Genomic DNA, 20,933 nt, shown 5'->3' with positions numbered 1-20,933 from the left:
AGCACTCACTCTCAGCACATGTGCTGGGAGCTAAAACAAAAACTTGCTGAGTCAGACCCTCAGAACCAGATGGATTCAGAGATGAGGGGAACATGGAACCAATCAAGAAGGTATATGTGTTAGAAAGATCTGGCTTCATGGTTCTCTTTAGCATTTTTTTTCACACTTTAAATCACATCGCGAAGGGCAGAATCAGCACCCTCTTTGTCCAATTCCTGCTTATTTTTTTAAAATGCATTTATGTATTTGAAAGACCTAGAGAGGGAGATATGCACAGAGAGAAATCTTCCATCTGGGGTTCACTCCCCCAGATGGCTGCCGAAGTCAGGAGGGAGGAGCCAGGAGCTTCATCCTGGTCTCCCACGAGGCCGGCAGGGGTCCAAACACTTGGGTCATCTTCGGCTGCTTTTCCCAGGCCGTTAGCAGGGAGCTAGATCGGAAGTGGAGCAGGCGGGACTCAAATTGGCGCCCATATGGGATGCCCGTGTCATAGGCGGCAGCTTTACCTGCTATGCCACAACGCTGGCCTCCAATTTCTGCTTATTTTTATTTATTCGAGGGGGGATATGCCTTGCCCGTTTCGCGTGTCATTTGCAAAATTTGTGGGTAACCAGAGATTGGCTGAGAAATCGAAACTAGGAGCGAGAGGTTAAGAATCAAAGATTCGGATCCAAATCACTGTTGCTTCTGTGGTTGAGAGATTGTTACACAGTCAATTAATTAAATGTATATTAATTTTCCAACAGTGTAGTATGAAATCAGCACATCAAATAAAATATTTAACACCCAGGAAAAGCCAGATGCATATTCTGCTTGTGTGTCCCGAAGTGGTATTTTTATGGAAAGAAAGCTTATTTGAAACAAATGTTGAAACAGAAGTTAAGCTTATGAAGGACGCTGAGAAAGCATGGCCCATAAGGTTTGAAAATGTTGCCCATAAAAAGCATAATCCTCAGCCTCTCTCTTCAGTGGTTCTCATCCACATTCAAGGCTTGTGTTTAGCCACCTGTGTATACAGGTGGCTTCACTCATTTGCAAATCCTTTGCAGCAAATCCTGGAAGGCATATTGCTTACACATGTGAAGTGAAAAAATGGACGTGGAGCAGTGGCTTCGTTGCCCGGCACCCCACAGCTTGGTCTCAGGACAAAAAGAAACTCTCCTACACGATGGAGCGTCCTGAACGAAGCTCTGTTTGCTGCCTACAGCTGAGCAATTCAGGTACCGTGAAGCCAAAGCGGGGTGCCTCTCGGCTTCTAGGGGAGCGTCTTGAAGGGAGCTGGTAGGGTGTTACATGTACCCTGTGTAAAAAGGAGATAGCTGAGGAGGTGGGCCATGATCCATAGCCAGGGTGGCCCCAGAGAGAGAGAGAGAGAGAGAGAGAATGTTGTGGCGATATGGTCAGGAAAAGTTTGTCACCACCCTCATTTCTTTCTCTCCCTTCCCGGATGCCTGCCCGCCGTCTCGCTTTTTTTCATTCACTTGTACATACATTCCTCAAGTATTTACCGAACACCTATTTCAGGCCTGAGCCTGGGCTAGCCAGGGCGGGAGTATACAGGAGACGTTTGTTTTCCCCTCTCCCTCTCAATGGCTCTTCTCTCCTGCTCTCTCTCCCCATAATCCAGTGGTAACAGGGCTGGATGGAGGAATATCCAAAATCTGTCCCTGTAGGAGACATCTGTGCCAGGAATTTCCGGCAACCCCTGAGGAGAGTGGCAGATTGATGGGACTCCAGCTGGGACTAACCAGGAGGTGGAGGGAGCTGAGGCAGGAGGAACCCTGCAGCCAGGCTGTCTGCCCAGGCCTATTCTATAGCTACCATTTTCTGGACACTTGCTCCGTGCCAGGCCCTGTACGTGCAGTAGCTCAGACCTCATTCAACCCTCCGATCCTCTTGGGTCACTGTTATCACTGTCCCTGTTTAATACGAGCAGATGGAGGCCAGGAGGGGGAAAGTGGCTTGCCCAAGGTCACACAGCTAGGGTGCAATGGAGCCCCAATTCCAGCTTAGGTCTGAACATCTAATGTATTTGAGTTTTTATCAGGCCTGGGTACAGAAAAAATAGTCTGGCTGCTGAGTGGCTTTGATGCATTGAGAGAGACCTGGAGTGAAACTGTACTGTACTAGCTGTGTGACCTTGGCTGTTAATGTCTAAGGATTGCTTTCTTCATTTGCAAAATGAGGGTCTGAGCAATAACAACACCTCATAGGATTGTTGTGATTATTAAACGTGTATGCTTCCCAACACTGAAGTGCTCAATAAGTGTTCCTTAGGATGCGAGATTGTTATTGTTGACTACGGAAAGGTGGACCTGCACATAGAGATAGAATTCACTTTGAGACGTCCTGGTCTATTTTCTTGTTTACAGCCAACCGACCTCAGTGTTTTTAAAATGCCTGGGCATTGGAGATATACACATTAACCATCTTATTAATAACTAACACCTATCAAGCACTTATACATCAGGAACTATTACCCGACTTTTACACTTGTGGTCTCTTTTAGTAATCACAGCAACCCTATGAAGTGTTATTGAAATATTCCGGAAGCATTAGTATTAGCATCTTCATTTTACAAACGAAGAAAACAATGATTAGAAAGTAATAGCCAAGGTTACGCAGCTAGTACAAACAGCACAGTCTCATTCCAGGTCTCTCGTGGCCTATAAAAGCGACTCAACTACTAGATTACCCAGGCTCAAGCTTAGGCTGCCTTCTCGGATCCACGTGAGTCTGACCATAGAAACTGCACCCATTGCTGTCCATGAAGTGAACTATGTCCTTACCTCGTCCGGAATCTTTCCTCCTTGCCAAGATCGTCTCTTCTCCACAAAATCCAATTCACCAAATCTGTAAGTCCCAAGGACATGTTCACTAAAGGCCATCGGAACAGGAATGTTATCGGCACAAAGTTTCAAGCCATTCTTAAATGATCACAGAGTTGTCAGAAGTCAAACCATCAACCATGTACTCAGAAGTATTAAATACTACTTAAAATTTGGCATTTAAAAAATACCAGGGCCAGCACTATGGCATAGTAGGTTAAGCCTTTGCCTACAGTGCTGGCATCCCATATGAGTGCCAGTTTGAGTCCCAGCTGCTGCTCTTATGGGCACCAGTTCGAGTCCTGGCTGCTCCACTTCCCATCCAGCTCTCTGCTATGGCCTGGAAAAGCAGCAGAGGCCGGCTCAAGTGCTTGGGCCCCTGCACCCATGTGGAAGACCTGGATGAAGCTCCTGGCTCCTGGCTTTGATCTGGCCCAGCTCTGGCTGTTGCGGTCATCTAGGGAGTGAACCAGTGGATGGGAGACCTCTCTATCTTTCCCTCTGTAACTCTTCCTCTCAAATAAATAAATAAATAAATCTTTTTAAAAAATACCCCCCAGGCTACCAGCAAAATAACTAAAGGGGGGGGGCCAAAAGACAATTCCCCCCATTTCTGAAAATCAGTTTATTTTATAAATAGTGATAAGGTGATCCGTTTGGCAGTGTTGCTTCTTTAGAGACTCCAGATTTAAACCCCGAGCACTGGTGAGGTTGTGTTCCGAATGTCCATGTCTCTTGCCAAACACAATCCTAGTTCTTGAATTAGCGCTTTTCCCCCAGTTGCACCGCACAACCCCCACGGCACCGTTTTGTGCCAAGAGTTGCTCTTTCCATTGTCCCAACAAGCGAAGCACAGGGAGGGTCTCACGGAGCTCCCCATGCCCTGTTTGGGACCGTGCCCTTTGAGGACTTACTCTATTTCAGCTTCTACCTCCAGGCAGTCAGATAAATGAGTCTGAACAACCCATGGAATGAGCACCTGCTGCAGTTATTGTCCCAGTGTGCACACGCTAATCCCTGGGTTTAGGAGAGGTTTGCCTTCCACGCAGCGTGGTCAGGCCCTTTTAATGGACCAGCACTTCTGGTTTTAATACCCTGGTCTTGATTTCTAACAGGTGGGTGCCACAGTTGTTCAGCTCTTATTATGAGCCAAGTTCATGGCTCAAACGATGTAGGATTCTTCGTAAAGAGCCTGAGAAACCACCAGATGGTATTACTGGGGAAAATAAACTCAATTCCTTTTTTCAGCCCCTCAAGCTGGTGGCTTTGACCAGGAATGAGAAGGACCTCAGCCATGCTCATCAAGAGAGCTTTTTTTATTTTTCCTTTTGTAAGTGAATACTAAGATATTTGTGAAAATCGAACTTATGGCAGGGCATCGGAGCTGCCTAGCTCTGCTTGTTTAGAATATATCTAGTGTCACAGACATCTAGGCCTGGTAAGTGAAACCCAACGTGCGCTGAAGTCACACTGAAAGCAGAAAGAGACATGGTCATTGTCCTCGGGGTGATATTGGAAATATCTAATTCTCCACTTCGGTAACAAATGTAAGAGTCTGAGTATGCGTGGCACTGTTTTTCCATCCAGGGAGATTTATTGGGTGAGTGAGCAGGCCATTCTCCTTAGTTTGGGGTTGCCATTTCTGGTGGCTTTGTACAGAAGCCATGCACATTTCCCTTGTCAAAATAGATTGGGAAGCCCTGAATATACAACATGTCCTGAGGGGTTCATTATGTTCTGCGTATGTGTGCAGCTCATGGAATAAATGTGTTACATTGAAATAAGGGCTGACGGCTTGCTCTCCAAAAGTCTCAAATATAAGGAGTGACAAAATACAAATGGTGGTCCAGAATTATCTACTCGACGTGCCTCTGAATTTGTCTCTACCGTAATGCCTCTTTTTTTTCTCTCTATTGCCCCTGCTTGAAAAGCTATTAACTGCTCCTCCTCCCCCGTCGTGCTAGGCCTGATACCCACGATCAGCCTGTGCTTTTATTTTCGGGACGCCTCGCCCGTGTTTCCTTTCTAGAAAGAGGGCGATGGGTGTCCCACGAGCATGGCACCTGCTTCTCTTCGGTTTTTGCCACTTTCTAGCTTTGTGTCCTTCGTGGGTTTCCTAACCGCTCTGGCCCTCGATGTCTTCTTCCATAAAAAGAGGCTAGCAAATAACAGTAACTAGCACACAGGGTGTCTGTGAGGATTCAGTGAGATGCTGGGCACACAGCCCTTAGCACAGTCTCAGTCAGTGGCCTTTGTCGCTGCAGAGGAACCTCGCTCCCTGCAATCAGGCAGCTGCCTCTGAGGAGTAGCCGTCTCCAGGGCACGCTCGGTTTCTGTATTTGTCCCCATCACTTCGGAGTAAAAAGAAAACCTTAAAAAGTGGAGAGTTGGCCGGCGCTGTGGCTCAATAGGCTAATCCTCCGCCTTGCGGCGCCGGCACACCGGGTTCTAGTCCCGGTCGGGGCACCGGATTCTGTCCTGGTTGCTCCTCTTCCAGGCCAGCTCTCTGCTGTGGCCCGGGAGTGCAGTGGAGGTTGGCAAAGTGCTTGGGCCCTGCACCCCATGGGAGACCAGGAAAAGCACCTGGCTCCTGGCTCCTGCCATCGGATCAGCGCGGTGCGCCGGCCGCAGTGGCCATTGGAGGGTGAACCAATGGCAAAGGAAGACCTTTCTCTCTGTCTCTCTCTCTCACTGTCCACTCTGCCTGTCAAAAAAAAAAAAAAAGTGGAGGGTGTTTTTTTTTCTTTTTTTGAGGATACACGAAAGAGGTCTTTATCTCTGTACAAGACAAAATATTCAAGTTTCAAAATATCCCAGTGGCCTGTTTATCCTTCCTTCTGCTCTTCCACAGCCAAGGATGCTCCAGGCTGGCAGAATGTGGGCCCTGTGGGAAGGTAATCTGCATCTCTTCGCACTCAACAGAAGCACAGAGCAGTGGGGTTCAGAGCTGCCTATTTGTCTGAGGAACTGCTATGTGTAGTAGAAGGCAGGCAGGTTCATAAACAAGTACACAGAGCTCTGGGAATATCTGCTTTTTTACTTTATTCGAGATGTAGAGTTACAGTGAGAGGGAGAGACAGAGAGAAAGGTCCTCCGTCCTCTGGTTCACTCCCCAGATGGCCGCTACAGCCAGAGCGTCACCGATCCAAAGCCAGGAGCCAGGTGCTTCTTCCGGGTCTCCCATGCGGGTGCAGGAGCCCAAGCACTTGGGCCATCTTCTACTGCTTTCCCAGGCCACAGCAGAGAACTGGATTGGAAGAGGAGCTGCCAAGACCAGAACCGGCGCCCATATGGTATGCTGGCACCACAGGCAGAGGATTAACCTACTGCACCACGGCGCCGGCCCCTGCTCTTTTTATTTTTTTTAATTTACCTCTTTATTTTAAAAATCAAGAGTTACAGAGGCAGGGGAGAAAGACAGACATAGAGAGATCTTCCATCCACTGGTTCACTCCCTAGATGAATGCGATGACCGGAGCTGGGCCAGGCTGAAGCCAGCAGCCAGGAGCTGCATCCAAATCTCCCACATGGATGCAGAGGCCCAAGCACCTGGGCCATCCTCTGCTGCTTTCCCAGTCAAACCCAGCAAGGGGCTGGACTGGACATGGAGCAGCCAGGACACGAACAGGCACCCAAATGGGATGCCATTGTCACGGCAGCAGCTTCACCTGCTATGCCATAACACCAGCCCCTCCTCTGCTCTTCTTGAACGCGGGGCAACCTCCAGGGCCGAGCAACTGCCTTCACTGTGCGAAGTGCCATCGAGGGAGTCATCCATTCTAGGATACCTGCTCCCCATGAAATCCAGGATGGCACACTTGACACACTCAGCTGGAGTCTCGCGGGAGCTTCCTTCTCTGGCCTGTGGCGCAGGGGTCATGTGAAGCCCTGAGCGTGCTCTCCTTCCTTTCTTGCTCTTTTTTGAACACTTGGTCTATTCTAGAAAGTTTCCTACCTGCAGCTCACCGCCAGCTGCCATCTTGGTGCTCCTCCCTGCTCCCCCCAGCCAAGGGAAGCTGCTCCCTGAGCCCCTGTGTGCTTTGGTTTGCTCTGCTTGAGACTGAATTCTGCCCCCTCTTCTAAAGAACCGGCCCACCAGGGCTGGCGCTAAGTCTCTGCCAGCAGCGCTGGCATCCCACATGGGCACCAGTTCACGTTCCAGCTGCTCTTCTTCCGATCCAGCTCTCTGCTAATAGCCGGGAAAAGCAGCAGAGGATGACCCAAGTGCTTGGGACCCTGCACCCACGTGGGAGACCCAGAAAAAGCTCCTGGCCCCGGCTTTGGATCAGCCTAGCTCCGGCCATTACAGCCATCTAGGGAGTAAACCAATGAACGGAAGACCTTACTCTCTAAGTCCCTGCCCTTCAAATAAATAAACCAATCAAAGAAAGGAAAGGAAGGGAGGGAGGGAGGGGAAGAGAGAGAGACAGACAGACAGACAGACTCAGCTACCAGACGCTGAAGCAGAGATTCCCCAGGCATCTTGGGGCAGCGATCTCGAGGCTGGGCCACGTCAGGCCTTCCCCTTCCCTTCGCAATGATTAACTCATAATAATGTCTTGCACTCGTGTATGCATTGTAAAGGGGGAGAGAAGCAGGGCAAGCTGGTGGAAAGGCCTGAGGCCCAAAGTGACTTATCCAACCTTGATCTTGGACAAGGTTCTCTGCCCTCCTGGGCCCCTATTTCCACTGCTCTAACACGTGATGCCTGCCTTTGGGAAACTTACAAGAGAGCTGCAAGGATCAGGAGGGATAACAGGAAGAAGTGAATTCTCTTAGGGAAAGGACTCTACATATACATTTTGAAAATACCCAAATGAAAGCAAAATGCCATATTTTTGGACAGTTGTTGCCATATGGTCCCATATACATTTAAATCATTTTTTAAATCCCTAGGTTCTAAAATTCCTTAAAACTTTGCAAAAATCTATATTTTTTAAAGTCATTACTATTATTACCTCCCAGATTAAATGGAGACTACTTACACTTTTGGGCATTCCCCAGAGTTACGATAGCGCCTCTGCACACTGTGCGTCCAAGCAGCAGAACCCCAACTTTTCCCCTGTGTTTCAAGAAATTTGTACAGAGAACCCCCCAGTGCGAGGCTTTTACAGACCTCACGCTCAGAAAGGCTACTTCAATGCCCTGGCCTTGGGGCTGGTCACCAAGCCCCTTTCTATGTTCCTCGGTATCATCAGCCACCCTCCCTTCTGCCCTGCCACCTTCCCCTTGTAATTGCCACCAATACAGTCACATCCAGTCACAACAGAAACCTAAGGAGTAAGGTCCCTGTTAGACAGTGTGCTATAATCTTCTACGTATCAGACTTAGAGCCTTTGGGTTTCCGTGACATCGTAACACTTCCAAGAGAAGACCTACATAAATAACCTCTGCGTATGTGTGTGGTATATGTACATGTGTGTGTTCCCATGCATGGTTCATAATATATGCACTAATCTGTTCTTCCATCCACTACACACACACACATGCAGATGATATGTGGTGATAGAACCTTAAAGACCTAATTTAGCCTCCTGTATAGGACAAACTCCCTCTCAAGCCACCATGCCACGTGGCCATCCAGCCTCTACCTCTATGCCTGAAGGGAACAAAGAGAACTCAGTTTCACACCAGCATTTTCTGTCCATTTTTGGATGACTTTTTTAGAAAGATTTATTTATTTATTTGAAAGTCAGAGTTACACAGAGAGAGAAGAGGTAGAGAGAGAGAGGGAGAGAGATCTTCCATCTGCTGGTTCACTCCCCAATCGGCTACAACAGCCGGAGCTAAGCTGATCCAAAGCCAGGAGCCAGGAGCTTCTTCCAGGTCTCCCAAACAGGTGTAGGGACCCAAGGACTTGGGCCATCTTCTACTGCTTTCCCAGGCCACAGCAGAGAGTTGGATCGGAAGAGGAGCAGCCAGGACTTGAACCAGCGTCCATATGAGATACTGACACTACAGGCGGTGGCGTTACCCACTATGCCACAGCAAGAGCCCCTGGATGACTTTTGAGTTGGGAAACTCTTCCTCGTATCACACTAAAATCTCCCATCCTAATTCTGGTTCTCCTGTAGACATCAAAGGCCAGCACCAGCACCCTCTCGACAGCCTCCTTTCTTTCTCATCTTCTCCACCCCTGCTATTTCCTAATCCCAAGTGAAACTGATGCTTGTAGCAAGACATAGAGTCAGAACATGGATAGCTGAGGGTTCCTATCTTAAGTGTCTGTTCCATTTGTTGGGGGAAATGTAGTGATTAGTTTGCTGCAGAGTACCACAGACTGAGTGGCTGAAAACAACAAGGACCAGGACAAGGACCTCACAGGTCTGGAGGCTGTATGTCCAAGATCAAGTCCAAGATCAAGATGTCTCCAGGGCCGTGTTCTCTGCAGCGGAGCCTCTCCAGTTTTGGTATCTACCAACAGTTCTTAGCCTTGCTTGGCTTGTAGATGCATCACCCCAGTCACGTGACTATCTTCTCCTTGTGTGTCTTCACATTATCTTCGCTCTATGTTTGTCTGTACCCAAATGTCCCCTTAGTGCAAGGCCATCCGTCCTATCTGTTTAGAACCCACCACAATGATCTCATATTCACTTGGATGCCTCTGTAAAGACCTATTTCCCAACAAGTTCACATTCTGAGGTACCAGAAACTAAGACTTCAGAATATATTTTTGGAAGGACACTATTAACCCCCCCCACACACACACACACACATGCACATTTATAGTCAAGTGATGTTAAGTTCAAAGCCTTAGCCCTTCAAATAACTTCAGGGGAAAGTCCTTTATTCTTTGTTATGGGAACGATTTACTAGAGGGGGGGTTCCTCTTTTTGTTGCTTATATGTTATATAGTAATTATATAATACATATATTATCAGTGAAATAATATAATAGATACCCTGTTTATATTTATTTCTATATCACATAGTTGGATATTTATATATTAGAATATGCAAATGATCTATCAACATATTACATTTCTTTTAACCAAATGCCACTTGCAGAAAGAAGGTATCAAGCCAACACTCTGTCTGAAGCATTTTGATATTGCTAGGAGATTGCTGGGAGATATCACACCTCAGGTCAAATCTCTGTTATATCAAAAGTACAAGGGCTGGCACTGTGGCATACTGGATAAAGCCACTGCCTGCTGTGCCAGCATCCCAGATGGGCACCCGTTCAAGTCCCGGCTGCTTCACTTCTGATCCAGCTCTCTGCTGTGGCCTGGGAAAGCAGTAGAAGATGGACCAAGTCCTTGGGCCCCTGTGCCTGCATGGGAAGACCCAGAGGGAAGCTCCTGGCTCCCGGCTTCAGGTCAGCCCAGCTCTGGTCATTGCGACCAATTGAGGAGTGAACCAGCAGATGAAAGACACCTCTCTCTCTCTCTCTCTCTCTCTGCCTCTCCTTCTCTCTTTGTGTAACTCTTTCAAACAAATAAATAAATAAATCTTTTAAAAAAAAGTACAAGTGAGAGAAATGGGTGATGATATTCACCAGTAACATACGCTATCGTATGTGGAGATGGGGTCAGTTGAAAAGCACTTTCATGGGACCAGCGCTGTGGTCTAGAAGGTTAAGCTTCTGCCTGCAGTGCTGGCATCCCATATGGGCACTGGTTCATGTCCCAACTGCTCCTCTTCCAATCCAGTTCCCTGCTAATGCACTTGGGAAAGCAGCAGAGGATGGCTCAAGTGCTTGGGCCCCTGTACTTGCGTGGGAGACCCAGAAGAAGCTCCTGGCTCCTGGCTTCGGATCTGCTCAGTTCCAGCCGTTGCAACCATTTGGGGAGTGAACCAGCAAGTGGAAGACCTCTCTCTCTCTCTTTCTGCTCTTCTCTCTCTCTGTATCTCTGCCTTTCAAATAAATTAGTTAAATTAGTTAAAAAGAAAAGCAAGGCACTTTCAGGAGCACTTGGACTGGAGAACACTGAAACAAAACTTGAAGTTGGCCTGGATCACTGTCTTAGCCTAGAGATGGCAGAGTGGAGAACCCAGCCCAGAGTGAGCTGGGGTCAGCCTGGGGCAGGAGACATTTAATCCACATTACCTCCGATTTCCCAGGCACCTCCAGCATTTTGTGACTTGACCCCTGTGCTTGGCGCTGGTGGTGGACATGTAGATCTGCCCTGAGGAGGAACAGATACTCAGCCTGGGGCTTAGGCTCCTGCTTCTGGCTGAGGGAATCGATGGGCAACACCAGGGGGCTGTGTCCTCACGCCTCTGCCAAGCTGGGGACGCCAGCAAGCCCCTCCCAGGCAGCCTGCACTCTTCCGTACCTAGCGGTTCTGAGGCCTCCAGGTCCGGTTACGCTGTCTCTGGGAATTGTCCGGACTTGACCTGGGTGGGGCTTGAGAACATTTGCCTTCCTCCTATGGAAAGAAGAGGGGAGAATTCCACATTGTCTTCTCTCTAGAGATTGATTTCCCTTAGCAATCGGGGAGAAGAGGACAGGAGGACAGGAGTGTTGGCTCCCTTAGGGGTAGCTGGCTATGAGCTAACTGAAGGGGCAATGGGCATGGTTGGGCTGGGCAGACCCTGACCCCTTAGCATCAGTAAGCCCAGCAGGCAGGCAAGAGGACAAGTGGATAAGTCAGAACCCTTTACAGGGCCCTGGACTCTCTACCAAGTAAGGCTTTACTGCTACCCCAGACCTTCAACTAGGAGTAGAGGAGCAGGTGACCATGATGGGTTAGGCACTAACCAGATTCAGGCACTTAGGTCCTAGACAGGGAGGCACAGGGTACGTGGTGATTTCTAGTAGCCATCCATAATTCTTCATTTTTTTTTTTTTGACAGGCAGAGTGGACAGTGAGAGAGAGAGACAGAGAGAAAAGTCTTCCTTTGCCGTTGGTTCACCCTCCAATGGCCACTGCGGCTGGCGTGCTGCGGCTGGTGCACAGCACTGATCCGATGGCAGGAGCCAGGTACTTCTCCTGGTCTCCCATGGGGTGCAGGGCCCAAGTACTTGGGCCATCCTCCACTGCACTCCCTGGCCACAGCAGAGAGCTGGCCTGGAAGAGGGGCAACCGGGACAGAATCTGGCGCCCCAACCGGGACTAGAACCCAGTGTGCCGGCGCCACAAGGCGGAGGATTAGCCTAGTGAGCCGCGGCGCTGGCAATAATTCTTCATTCTTACACTCAAAAAGCATTTACTATTTCCTAGGGATAAGATACCGTACTAGGGGCCGGCACTGTGGTGTAGCAGGTAAAGCTGCAGCCTGCAGTGCCAGCTTGGGTGTTGGTTTGAGCCCCGGCTGCTCCACTTCTGATCCAGCTCTGCTGCGGCCTGGGAAAGCAGTGGAAGATGGTCCAAGTCCTTGGGCCCCTGCACCCTCATGGGAGACCTGGAAGAAGCTCCTGGCTCCTGGATTCAGCCTGGCCCAGTCCTGGCTGTTGCAGCCACTTGGGGAGAGAGGCCGTGGATGGAAGATTCTCTCTCTCTCTGTCTGCCTCTTCCTCTCTCTCTTTCTCTCTGTAACTTTGCCTTTCAAGTAAATAAATAAATCTTAAAACAAGATTCTGTGATAGATAGAGACCCAACCAAGTTCCTTAAGGAATTTACAATCCAAGGGTTAAGGATTGGGGAGCAATTGGAGGATCTCAGGGCAACAGCAGGAAGCAAATGTGGGGGTTTCCTTCTCCTCAGTGTGTGTGGGAGGGTGAGGGAGGGAGAGAGAGACAGAGTGAGAGAGTGAGAGAGTGAGAGAGAGAGAGAGATTGATTTACTCTTCTGGCCACAGAGCAATTCATCTTACCTGCTCCAACATGCACACATGCCTCCCAAATTGTAGGCTCCCTAAAAATGACCAACAGCCTTCGTATCAAAGGAACCTTTTCTAACCCTTTTCTACCTCTCAGGAGCCAAGGGATGGTGAATGGCCCCAGTCAGGGCGTACACACACGCACCAAGTGGCCACACTCTGGGTGGAGCATACACAAGTTAGCTTTGGGTTTTGAAAAGATGCATACTGGTCAGGCCAGTTAAAAATCAACCAAACAGCCTATAAAGTCAACCGCGGTTTGATTTGGATTTAGGCCACCCTTAAGGGGCCATATACGTGCACCTCGCTTTAAGGAGACCTGTACCCAAAACTCCCGATTTTGAAAGACAGGGAGGAATGCGCCTGACCATTTTTGGAAGCCATCTCGAGCCCTCGTTTGTTGACACAGGTGTATCAAAGAGGTGGCGCAGCCCTTGAAGGAGCATCTGATTGAACGCTCTGCCTTCTGATGGCAACACCCTGAAATCATCTCAGGCCAACGGCCCTTTGTCCACTGTGGGCACACCTCCAGAAACTCCTAATGGGTTCAAAATGTGGCCGTGGCTGCTGTGGACCTGCGAGCTCTGCCCAGACACAAACCTGCCTTGTCTTTTCAAATGACAAGGTGCTCTGGGGCTTTGTGGCAAAGGGTGTCGTTTTCTAAAGACTCAAACTCAAATAAATCGTTACATTAAAAATAAACTGAATTGGGGAGTGCGCTTGGGAATTTTCTGACATTTTGTGGACATGATGAAATGCATCCCTTGGTTCAACTTTGAAATTAAACGAGCTCAGCTTTTCTGCACGAAAGGGAAGGAGTTCCCATGACTTGCTCTTTGCAGTTTCCCCTCAAGTATGGCTTTCAGTATTTATTTAGAAATATTTCTATTCGGTCATGGCATGGTTTAGCCCCGTTCTGGGTAGCCTTAGTACGGTTTGATTTCACACGGGGCTGCTTACCTTTTAGGAACCAAATTTGTGACCCAATGAAAATTTCTCTCTTACAAGGAGCTTGGATTCTTACTGATTTCACAACCTTCATGTGTGTGTCAGATGAACCATGACATTTAAACTATGCTTGATAGCTTAACAGATTATAAGAACAAAACCAGATGGCCCAAACAAAAATAATGCTTTGATTGCTTTCAAATTCAATGTCAAAAATTAAAAACAGCTTTCAAAAAGCCTTGACTTCTTTTTTTCTAAAATGACTTTGAATTGTATATATACAATACATATACTCTCCCCCCCCAACATTAGAAATGTCTGATTCAAAAATGTAAGAGCAGTTTTGTGGGGGGTGGGGGTGTGAGAGGTTTTCTTCCTTTTTTCTTTTCTATATCTCCCAATTTTTCTGCAGTTACTTTTAGCATCCGAAACGGAATGCTTAATGACTGCTTTTTAGTTTAATTTTTATGAAGCCGTGTCTTAGGCTCAGTCAAGGTGTTTCCCTCTGTTGAGAAAATGGCCATTGTTAAGCATTAGCAGTTCATAATTCTTCTTCCAGGCAAAAGGGTGAATAATGTGTGGTTAACTGTAATGCTGTGCTTCGTGGGGTTGCAAAACTGAACTGGTCCCAGAGTCTGTAGAATTCATGTAAATCCTACAAAAGCGGTTATTTCATTTTTCAACTCACTTTCATGTATCTTCAACATCGTTAGTATTACTCACAAGCCTCGCTTTCTTTGAGAGCAGTGAAGCAACTAATTCTTTAAAACGGGCTTTGACAAAGAACCTTGATGTCAAAAGGCTCGCCAACCTTGAGACAGTTAGCAGAGAGAAGTCAGAGTGTTATGACTTGAGTTTCCAAAGGAAACAGCTCACAAAAGTGTTAGGATTCTCTTTCCCGTTCTGGTTGTGTAAAAGAATCGCTGTTCCGACTCAGATCCATTCTCCTTCAAATCCGCTGCAAGAGAACGAACAAACTACGCTGCAAATCAAAGCCCTGACAGTTATATTTCCCTGAGATAATTGCAGGCTGCTTCAGAGTTTCCTTTTCCCCTCTGTTTCCTTTTGTTTTGACAACAAGATTCTGGGAAAACAATATACAAATGATAACTGCGCTGTCACGAGCATACTGAATTTTCAAAATAAATAACGGTCGACCCAAAAAGCTTCCTGGAACCTATGGAGTGAGTGCTTTTTCCAAACCGTTCCCAAACCAGATGTGGAAATGTTTAGCTAATTCCCCTCCCCACGCTCCATGCGAAGAGTTCATACGTGTCTCTAACGACATCCGAGGGGATGGCGAGGCAAAAGCCTGGCTGCTTTCAAGAGATTTGTCTTACGCTTCTCACGCCGCTCACTCACATCACCAAACTCATTCGGACTTCAGCCTTTGTCTCCTTTACCGAGGACCCCCAAGATTCAAAATGCTCTGTGTGTAAACCAATCCTGAATCTCTCATACGCCGTTTTTTAAGATGGATTTTTGTGGTGAGAGTATTTAAAATCTACTTTGAGTAAATTTGAAATATACCTTAGCATCAACCATAGTCGACGGGGGGTGCTAGAAATAGAGTGCTAGAACGTACTGTCCTGGACTAACCGAAACTTTGTGCCTTTTGCCTAAGGCCTCCCCTTCCCCCGCTCACCCCCACCAGTCTCTGGCAATCACCAGTTCACCTTCTACTTCTGGAAGGATGTGAGGTGTGGATGCTAATTAGCTCGATCTCGCCATCCCACAATGCATGCATAAATCACAGTATCATAGTATAGCCCATAAACATAACTGGCCCGCTCTAGCCATGGGTTCCCCATCTCCGGATTCAACCAGCCAAAGGTTGAAAATAGTCCAAAAAAATTGCATTTGTCCTGAACATGTTACAGGCATTTTTGGGGTCATTATTCTCTAAATAACACAGCATAAAACTGTTTGCATAGCATTTATTCTGTATTAGGTATTATAAGGAATTGGGAGATGATTTAAATATATGGGAGAATGTGGGTAGGTTCCATGCAAATACTACACCCACTGTTTCACATAAGGGACTTGAGCATCTGCAGATTTTGGAATCTGTGAGGGGCCCTGGAACCCGTTCTCTGCAGATACTGCACGACAACTGTATATACAATTATGCTTTGTCCGCTTAAAAAAAGACCAGCAGCTGAACTTTATAAGCAGCATTTGCAGCGAAAAAAAAAAAAAAAAAAGTTAAAGATGGAGGTTAAGTGGAAGCTCCTCTTTTCTCTTTCCTGTCTGTTTGTGTGTTTGCTCAATCTATTCCATTCCTGTATATATCAAGAAAAGTGGGCTGTCTTGGATCTCAGTCTTGCCTTGCTAATCTAATTTAATCCTTCTCAGTGACTGATGTAGGTATCTCTTAAACGTAAACACTTTGGATTCTTCTGAACTTAATTAAAAGAATAGCTTTGATTCTGGGGAGGGGGACAAAAAGAAGAAATAGAGTTCTTATGTCCCAAACCAAAAGTTCGATGATGTTTTTAAATGTAAAGAGTTTATTAAGAATTAGGTTTATTAGGGAGTTCTTGCAAAAAAAAAAAAAAGGAGGAGGAAGGAGGAAACTCCATTAAAGGAGCTAATGGGAAATGTATATGCATAAACCACATTGAGAAAAACAGAAAGCTACTTGTGCTCTGTAGCTGCAAGGAAAGCAAACATTTTGCATGCAGGTGTTATTAGCAGCAGGGGGTTTGCCCGCTGCCCGCCCTGTCTCTAGAGCTGGGTTCAGCACAGTATGTACCAATAGCTGAGTCCTGCTTGCTTATACAAATGTATCTAAAGGCGCTGTTCCTGGAACATCACAGGGTTAATTTCCCATCCAGTCTAAGTGGGGCTTGTGGTAATGCAAACCCCGAGACCTGCTTTCTAACCGCCCAGGAGCCTCAGCAAGAAGCTGGACAATAGTCCCAAAGGTGAGCACTCCTTTCGATGCATTTCTTTTCTTTCCCAGTCCTCAACCCCCTCCCCAACTCGGAAGATTTCTGGAGACTTTAAATAGAATTCTGTCCACAGCTCCTATGCTGTACACAGCCCCAACCACGGCTAAAAATACCTTCAGCTTGGCACCCTGTCTTCTGGCAGCCCCTTCCCATCTCTAGCCTCTTGGCTTTCTTTTCCTCTGTCCCTAGTAACTAGAGCCCACCTTCTCCTTCGCTTGCCTATCCAGGATCCCATTCGGCCAGCACGTTTCAGCTGGGTGTAAGAAAAGCCAGCTGATGTGAAATCACAGTGTGTTGTGAATTAATTATAACCATCCCCCTACACACACACACACACACACACACACACACCTCTCCCCTCTCCTTCCTTGGGAATGGCAGGCAGCAGAGGGAAGGGAGACTGTCCCATTTTGGTGATCTGTGTTTAACAACAGGGAGCAAGCTCCCGAAGTGTGGCATGAAGCTAGACGGGCACAAACTCCTGTACAGGAGCGTGCCACTCCCTTCCTCATCGTCTGCCTCTCACTGTAGACGCACAGCCTGAAATAGGGGTCCCACGGACTGATTTTTCTTTTTAGGCTTTATCTGAGCTCAAAGGTATGCTGTCACACGCAAGGACAGCTGCATTTACTGCTCTCCTCACAAAGTAATCCGTTCCCGGCTTGAAGAGAATCAGAGGGAAACACATTCTGTCCTGTCCAAGTCTGGGGTTTTATCCTAAATGAACTCCCAAACCCAGTCATATTGCTGACCCCTCTTCCTTTGAGATGGATTCCGTGCCGTGTAATTTAAGATGTGGTTATGGGGGCTGAGGTAACCTAAAATGGCTTCTTGCTGGGCATGGAGGGTTGGAGGTGGGGAGCAACTGTCTTGCTTCTGGAAGAATCTAGGCTGTTTGTAACTCTATTTCGATTATCCGCAAGAGGGAGGGGAGAGAGGGAAGAGAACACTCAAGTATTTGAGGGAGGGAGAGAAGATGGGACATTTAACTGCCTGGGCAAGAACAGCCTTCAAACTAAGCCTTCGGGTCTTAGTTTTGGGTTTAAACAACACAAATGGAGTGAACGCATTGCTTCCTTGGACTGTCTCAGAAACTACTTAAAGAGGAAGTTTTTGTTCAGGGTGCATTAGGCCAAACTGTGAGATAAATGTTAAGGAAAGAAGGAGAGAGGCAGAGGAAAGAGGAGCGGCGTGGGGGAAGGGGCAGAAAATGTGTTTGCAACAAGGTGTTCTTTAAACTGAGACAGTAGTGCACGAGGTGCCGGCGGCCGTTAGCTCACTGTGCAGAAAGAAAATAGCGAGCAGCCTTCTGCAACAAGTGGAGGTTTGCTTACCTGTTTAATCACCCAGGAAGAGTTTGCATGGCGATTTACTTCTTTTCCTCGTTGTTGTTTGATTTTGTTTGAGGTTTTGGTGGAGGAGGTGGGCAACAGGATAGGTTTTGTTTGTTGGTTTCTTGCTGATGCTTCTAAATGTGCTATGTGAAAAACAAGAAGGTAGTCCCAAGAGAGACATTGCAGAGTGAACAAGGAGTAGAGGCATAGGGCCAGCAGATCCTTTAGGCTTCTACACCCCAGCATCCCTGCCAAGGAAGCAAAGCGTGAGAGCCACAGAGACCATCTGTGCCACCCAGAAGCAACGCACTTCATCCAGGCGGGCACACCTTTCTCTAGAGGACCACTGTGCCTTGGTTCCCATCAAAGAATGCAGCTAATTCATCACTATCGAAGACACAGAAAGAACTCTATTTCTGCAACTTTAGAAAGGGGGAAGGGGTGTCATGGGATGCATTTTTGGCTCAGTGTTATGCATATAGAAAACTCAAAAATACTAGCCAAAGAATGAACTCATGTATGCAGGGGTTACATATCTCAGTAGGGAACAAAAGTGAATCTCTACACTTGCGCAAGTTCATTCCCTTCCAAATTTTAGACACTTTGCTCTTTTACTCATATCTTTCTCACTTTTAAAATGAAAGCTGAGCTGAACATTTGATGATTTTCTTCCTTCCTTCCTTTTATGTTTCCCTCCCTCTTTCTGCGTTTGTCAGAGTACCTGGGTTCAAGTCCAAGCTCCAGCTCTAGATTCCAGCTTGCTGCTAATGCAGACCCTGAGAGATAGCTGAGGATGGCTTTTGATATTCTGTTTGAGACACCTATTCTTGGCATGGCATTTTTCTTTCCACTGCTCCGTTTTGCCCCTTACAGTGGCAAAACGGAGCAGTGGAAAGAAAAATTCAGTGAAAAGGTTGAGGGTCAGTATTGGGGCACAGCTGTAGCTTGCAACGCTGGCAGCCCACGTCGTTACTTGTTAAGTCTGGTTTCTCTACTTCCTATCCAACTCCCTGCTAATGCAGCTGGAAAGGCAGTGGAAGATGGCTTATACTTGGGTCCATGTTACCCAGGTGGGAAACCCAGCTGGAGTTTCAGGCTCCTGACTTTGGGCCTGCCTCAGACCTGGCTATTTGTAGACATTTGGGGAGTGAACCAGCAGGTGGAAGACACTCTGTCCCCCAACCCTGTCACTCTGCCTTTCAAATCAATACATAAATCTTTACCAAAGACAGAAGCAATAGAGTCGTTCATTAAGATGATCTGTGAGAAGATTGTAGCCCTTAAAGCGGGAAGTGTTGCCAGGCTGAATTAAACCATATCTCCTGGGGCAGGCCTTTGGCTCAGCCATTAAGATGCCATTTGGGACACTCACATCCCATATCAGAGTGCCTGAGTTCGAATCCTGGCTCCACTTCTGATTGCTGCTAATGCAGGAATGCACATCTTGGTGGGCAGCAAGTACCTGGGTCTCTGCCGTCCACACAGGAGACCCAGATGGAGTTTTTGGCTTCTGGCTTTGGCCTGTGCCAGCCTTGGCTATTAGGAGAGTTTGAGGAATGAATGAGTGGACGGAAGATCTTTCTCTGTGTGTCTGCCTTTATCTCTACCTATCTCTGTGCCTTTCAAAGAAATAAAAATAAATTTTAAAAATTAAATAAACTGTCTCCCATTTCATGTTGGGGTTACACACAGAGGTGCACCACTCCTGATCCCTATAAACTCTAATCATTTTGCATGTGAGGGATATGTGTTTTATATCAAAACAGCATGGTAAAGTGGCTTTAAGAAGCCATTTCTGTTGTCTGTAAACGCAAGAGTTCCAACAATGAGATTAAAATTCAGTTCCCTCTCATAAGAATGTTTTCCTCTTTTTAATACTTTAAGATTAGCCTTTCGCTTAAAAAAGGGTGGGATCATGTTTGAACTTTCAATAGGAATTAAGATGACTTGTCTCTTGTGTCTTTGTGTGCTCTAGAAATCCTCACTGGACACCTTCCTGTTTCCTGTGGGTTGTTAACTTGATCGGCTGCAGAGATGAATGTTGTCCAGTTGGTAGCAGGAACAGTCTTCCTGACCTCTGTGTTTTCAGCCTGTTCCGGACAAAATCCAATGACTGTGCTGTGCTCCATAGACTGGTTCATGGTCACGGTTCAACCCTTCATGTTGAACAACGATGTGTACGTACACTTCTATGAGTTACACCTGGGCCTGGGTTGCCCTGCCAACCACGTTCAGCCACACGCCTACCAGTTCACCTACCGTGTTACTGAATGTGGCATCAAGGCCAAGGCCATCTCCCAAGACATGGTTATCTACAGCACTGAGATGCACTACGCTTCTGTGGGCACATCCTCTCGGTATGCGATCCCAGTGTCGTGTATTGCTCCTCAGAAATCACCCTGGTTCACTGTGCCTGCCTCCATGACAGTGGCCGGGGAAGGAGGAGCCACGGCCTCCACCGATGACACAGGCCACAAGGTGTTCACCTTGGCACAGTCTGACTCTGACGAAGTGACTGACCATGCTTGTCTACCTTGTGTCGTCACTGAACAAGAGCGCCCCCCAGCTCCGTATCACGAAATAGAGATTGAGGAGGATCCTCCTGCGCAGTCCTCTCCCTTTGTCGATATTTCTGAGGATGTTTCTGCTTACTTGACTTGATCCCTATCTTTGCGCGCGGGGGTGGGGGAGGGGCTCATGAAAATGTTGTTTCTAGAATTCTATGTAGTATTTACTCATGTCAGATGAATAAGTGCCCTTGTGGCTCTCTTATGACCACTTTGGAGAACGGTCGACCCATCACAATGTCAAGAATAAAAGGGGTTTTTTTTTTATATGTTTAATAAAGTTTTTGAAAAGAAAATAAAAATTCTAATGGCATTAAAAATAGCAGTTGGACATTTTTATTTAATAACATATATGGTTTTACTCTGGTCCAGGCATTGTTCTAAGTGCTTTGCAAACTTTAGTATCTGGTCTTCCTTCTCTAGGATATTTCTCTCTCCTTTAAGGCCCTCGAAGAAAGCCTTCCCCAGTAGAATTGCTCCGCCTGTAGCCCCATTTCACTTAACGCTCTAAACTACTAAGGAGCCAGATGTATGCCTT

General features: G+C 47.1%; 1 protein-coding gene across 2 annotated transcripts; it reads left to right on the top strand.

Annotated features, from left to right (window-relative positions):
- The first annotated feature begins 33 nt into the window (after positions 1-33).
- Positions 34-20,645, top strand: PLAC1 (placenta associated 1). Of its 2 annotated transcripts, XM_089323847.1 has the most exons (3): positions 34-110; positions 1,050-1,220; positions 19,804-20,645. In XM_089323847.1, the coding sequence occupies exon 3, from the start codon at positions 19,863-19,865 to the stop codon at positions 20,487-20,489; it is 627 nt and encodes a 208-aa protein (XP_089179973.1). In that variant the 5' UTR covers positions 34-110; positions 1,050-1,220; positions 19,804-19,862; the 3' UTR covers positions 20,490-20,645. The 2 variants fall into 2 exon arrangements, with proteins under 2 accessions (XP_089179973.1, XP_002720442.1); XM_002720396.6 differs by lacking the exons at positions 34-110; positions 1,050-1,220 and adding an exon at positions 16,377-16,467.
- Positions 20,646-20,933: the final 288 nt, after the last annotated feature.

This window comes from Oryctolagus cuniculus, chromosome X (assembly GCF_051225735.1).
Source record: "Oryctolagus cuniculus isolate XC-2025 breed Fujian yellow rabbit chromosome X, ASM5122573v1, whole genome shotgun sequence".
Lineage (NCBI taxonomy): Eukaryota > Metazoa > Chordata > Mammalia > Lagomorpha > Leporidae > Oryctolagus > Oryctolagus cuniculus.
This window is presented reverse-complemented; position numbering and strand designations above follow the sequence as displayed.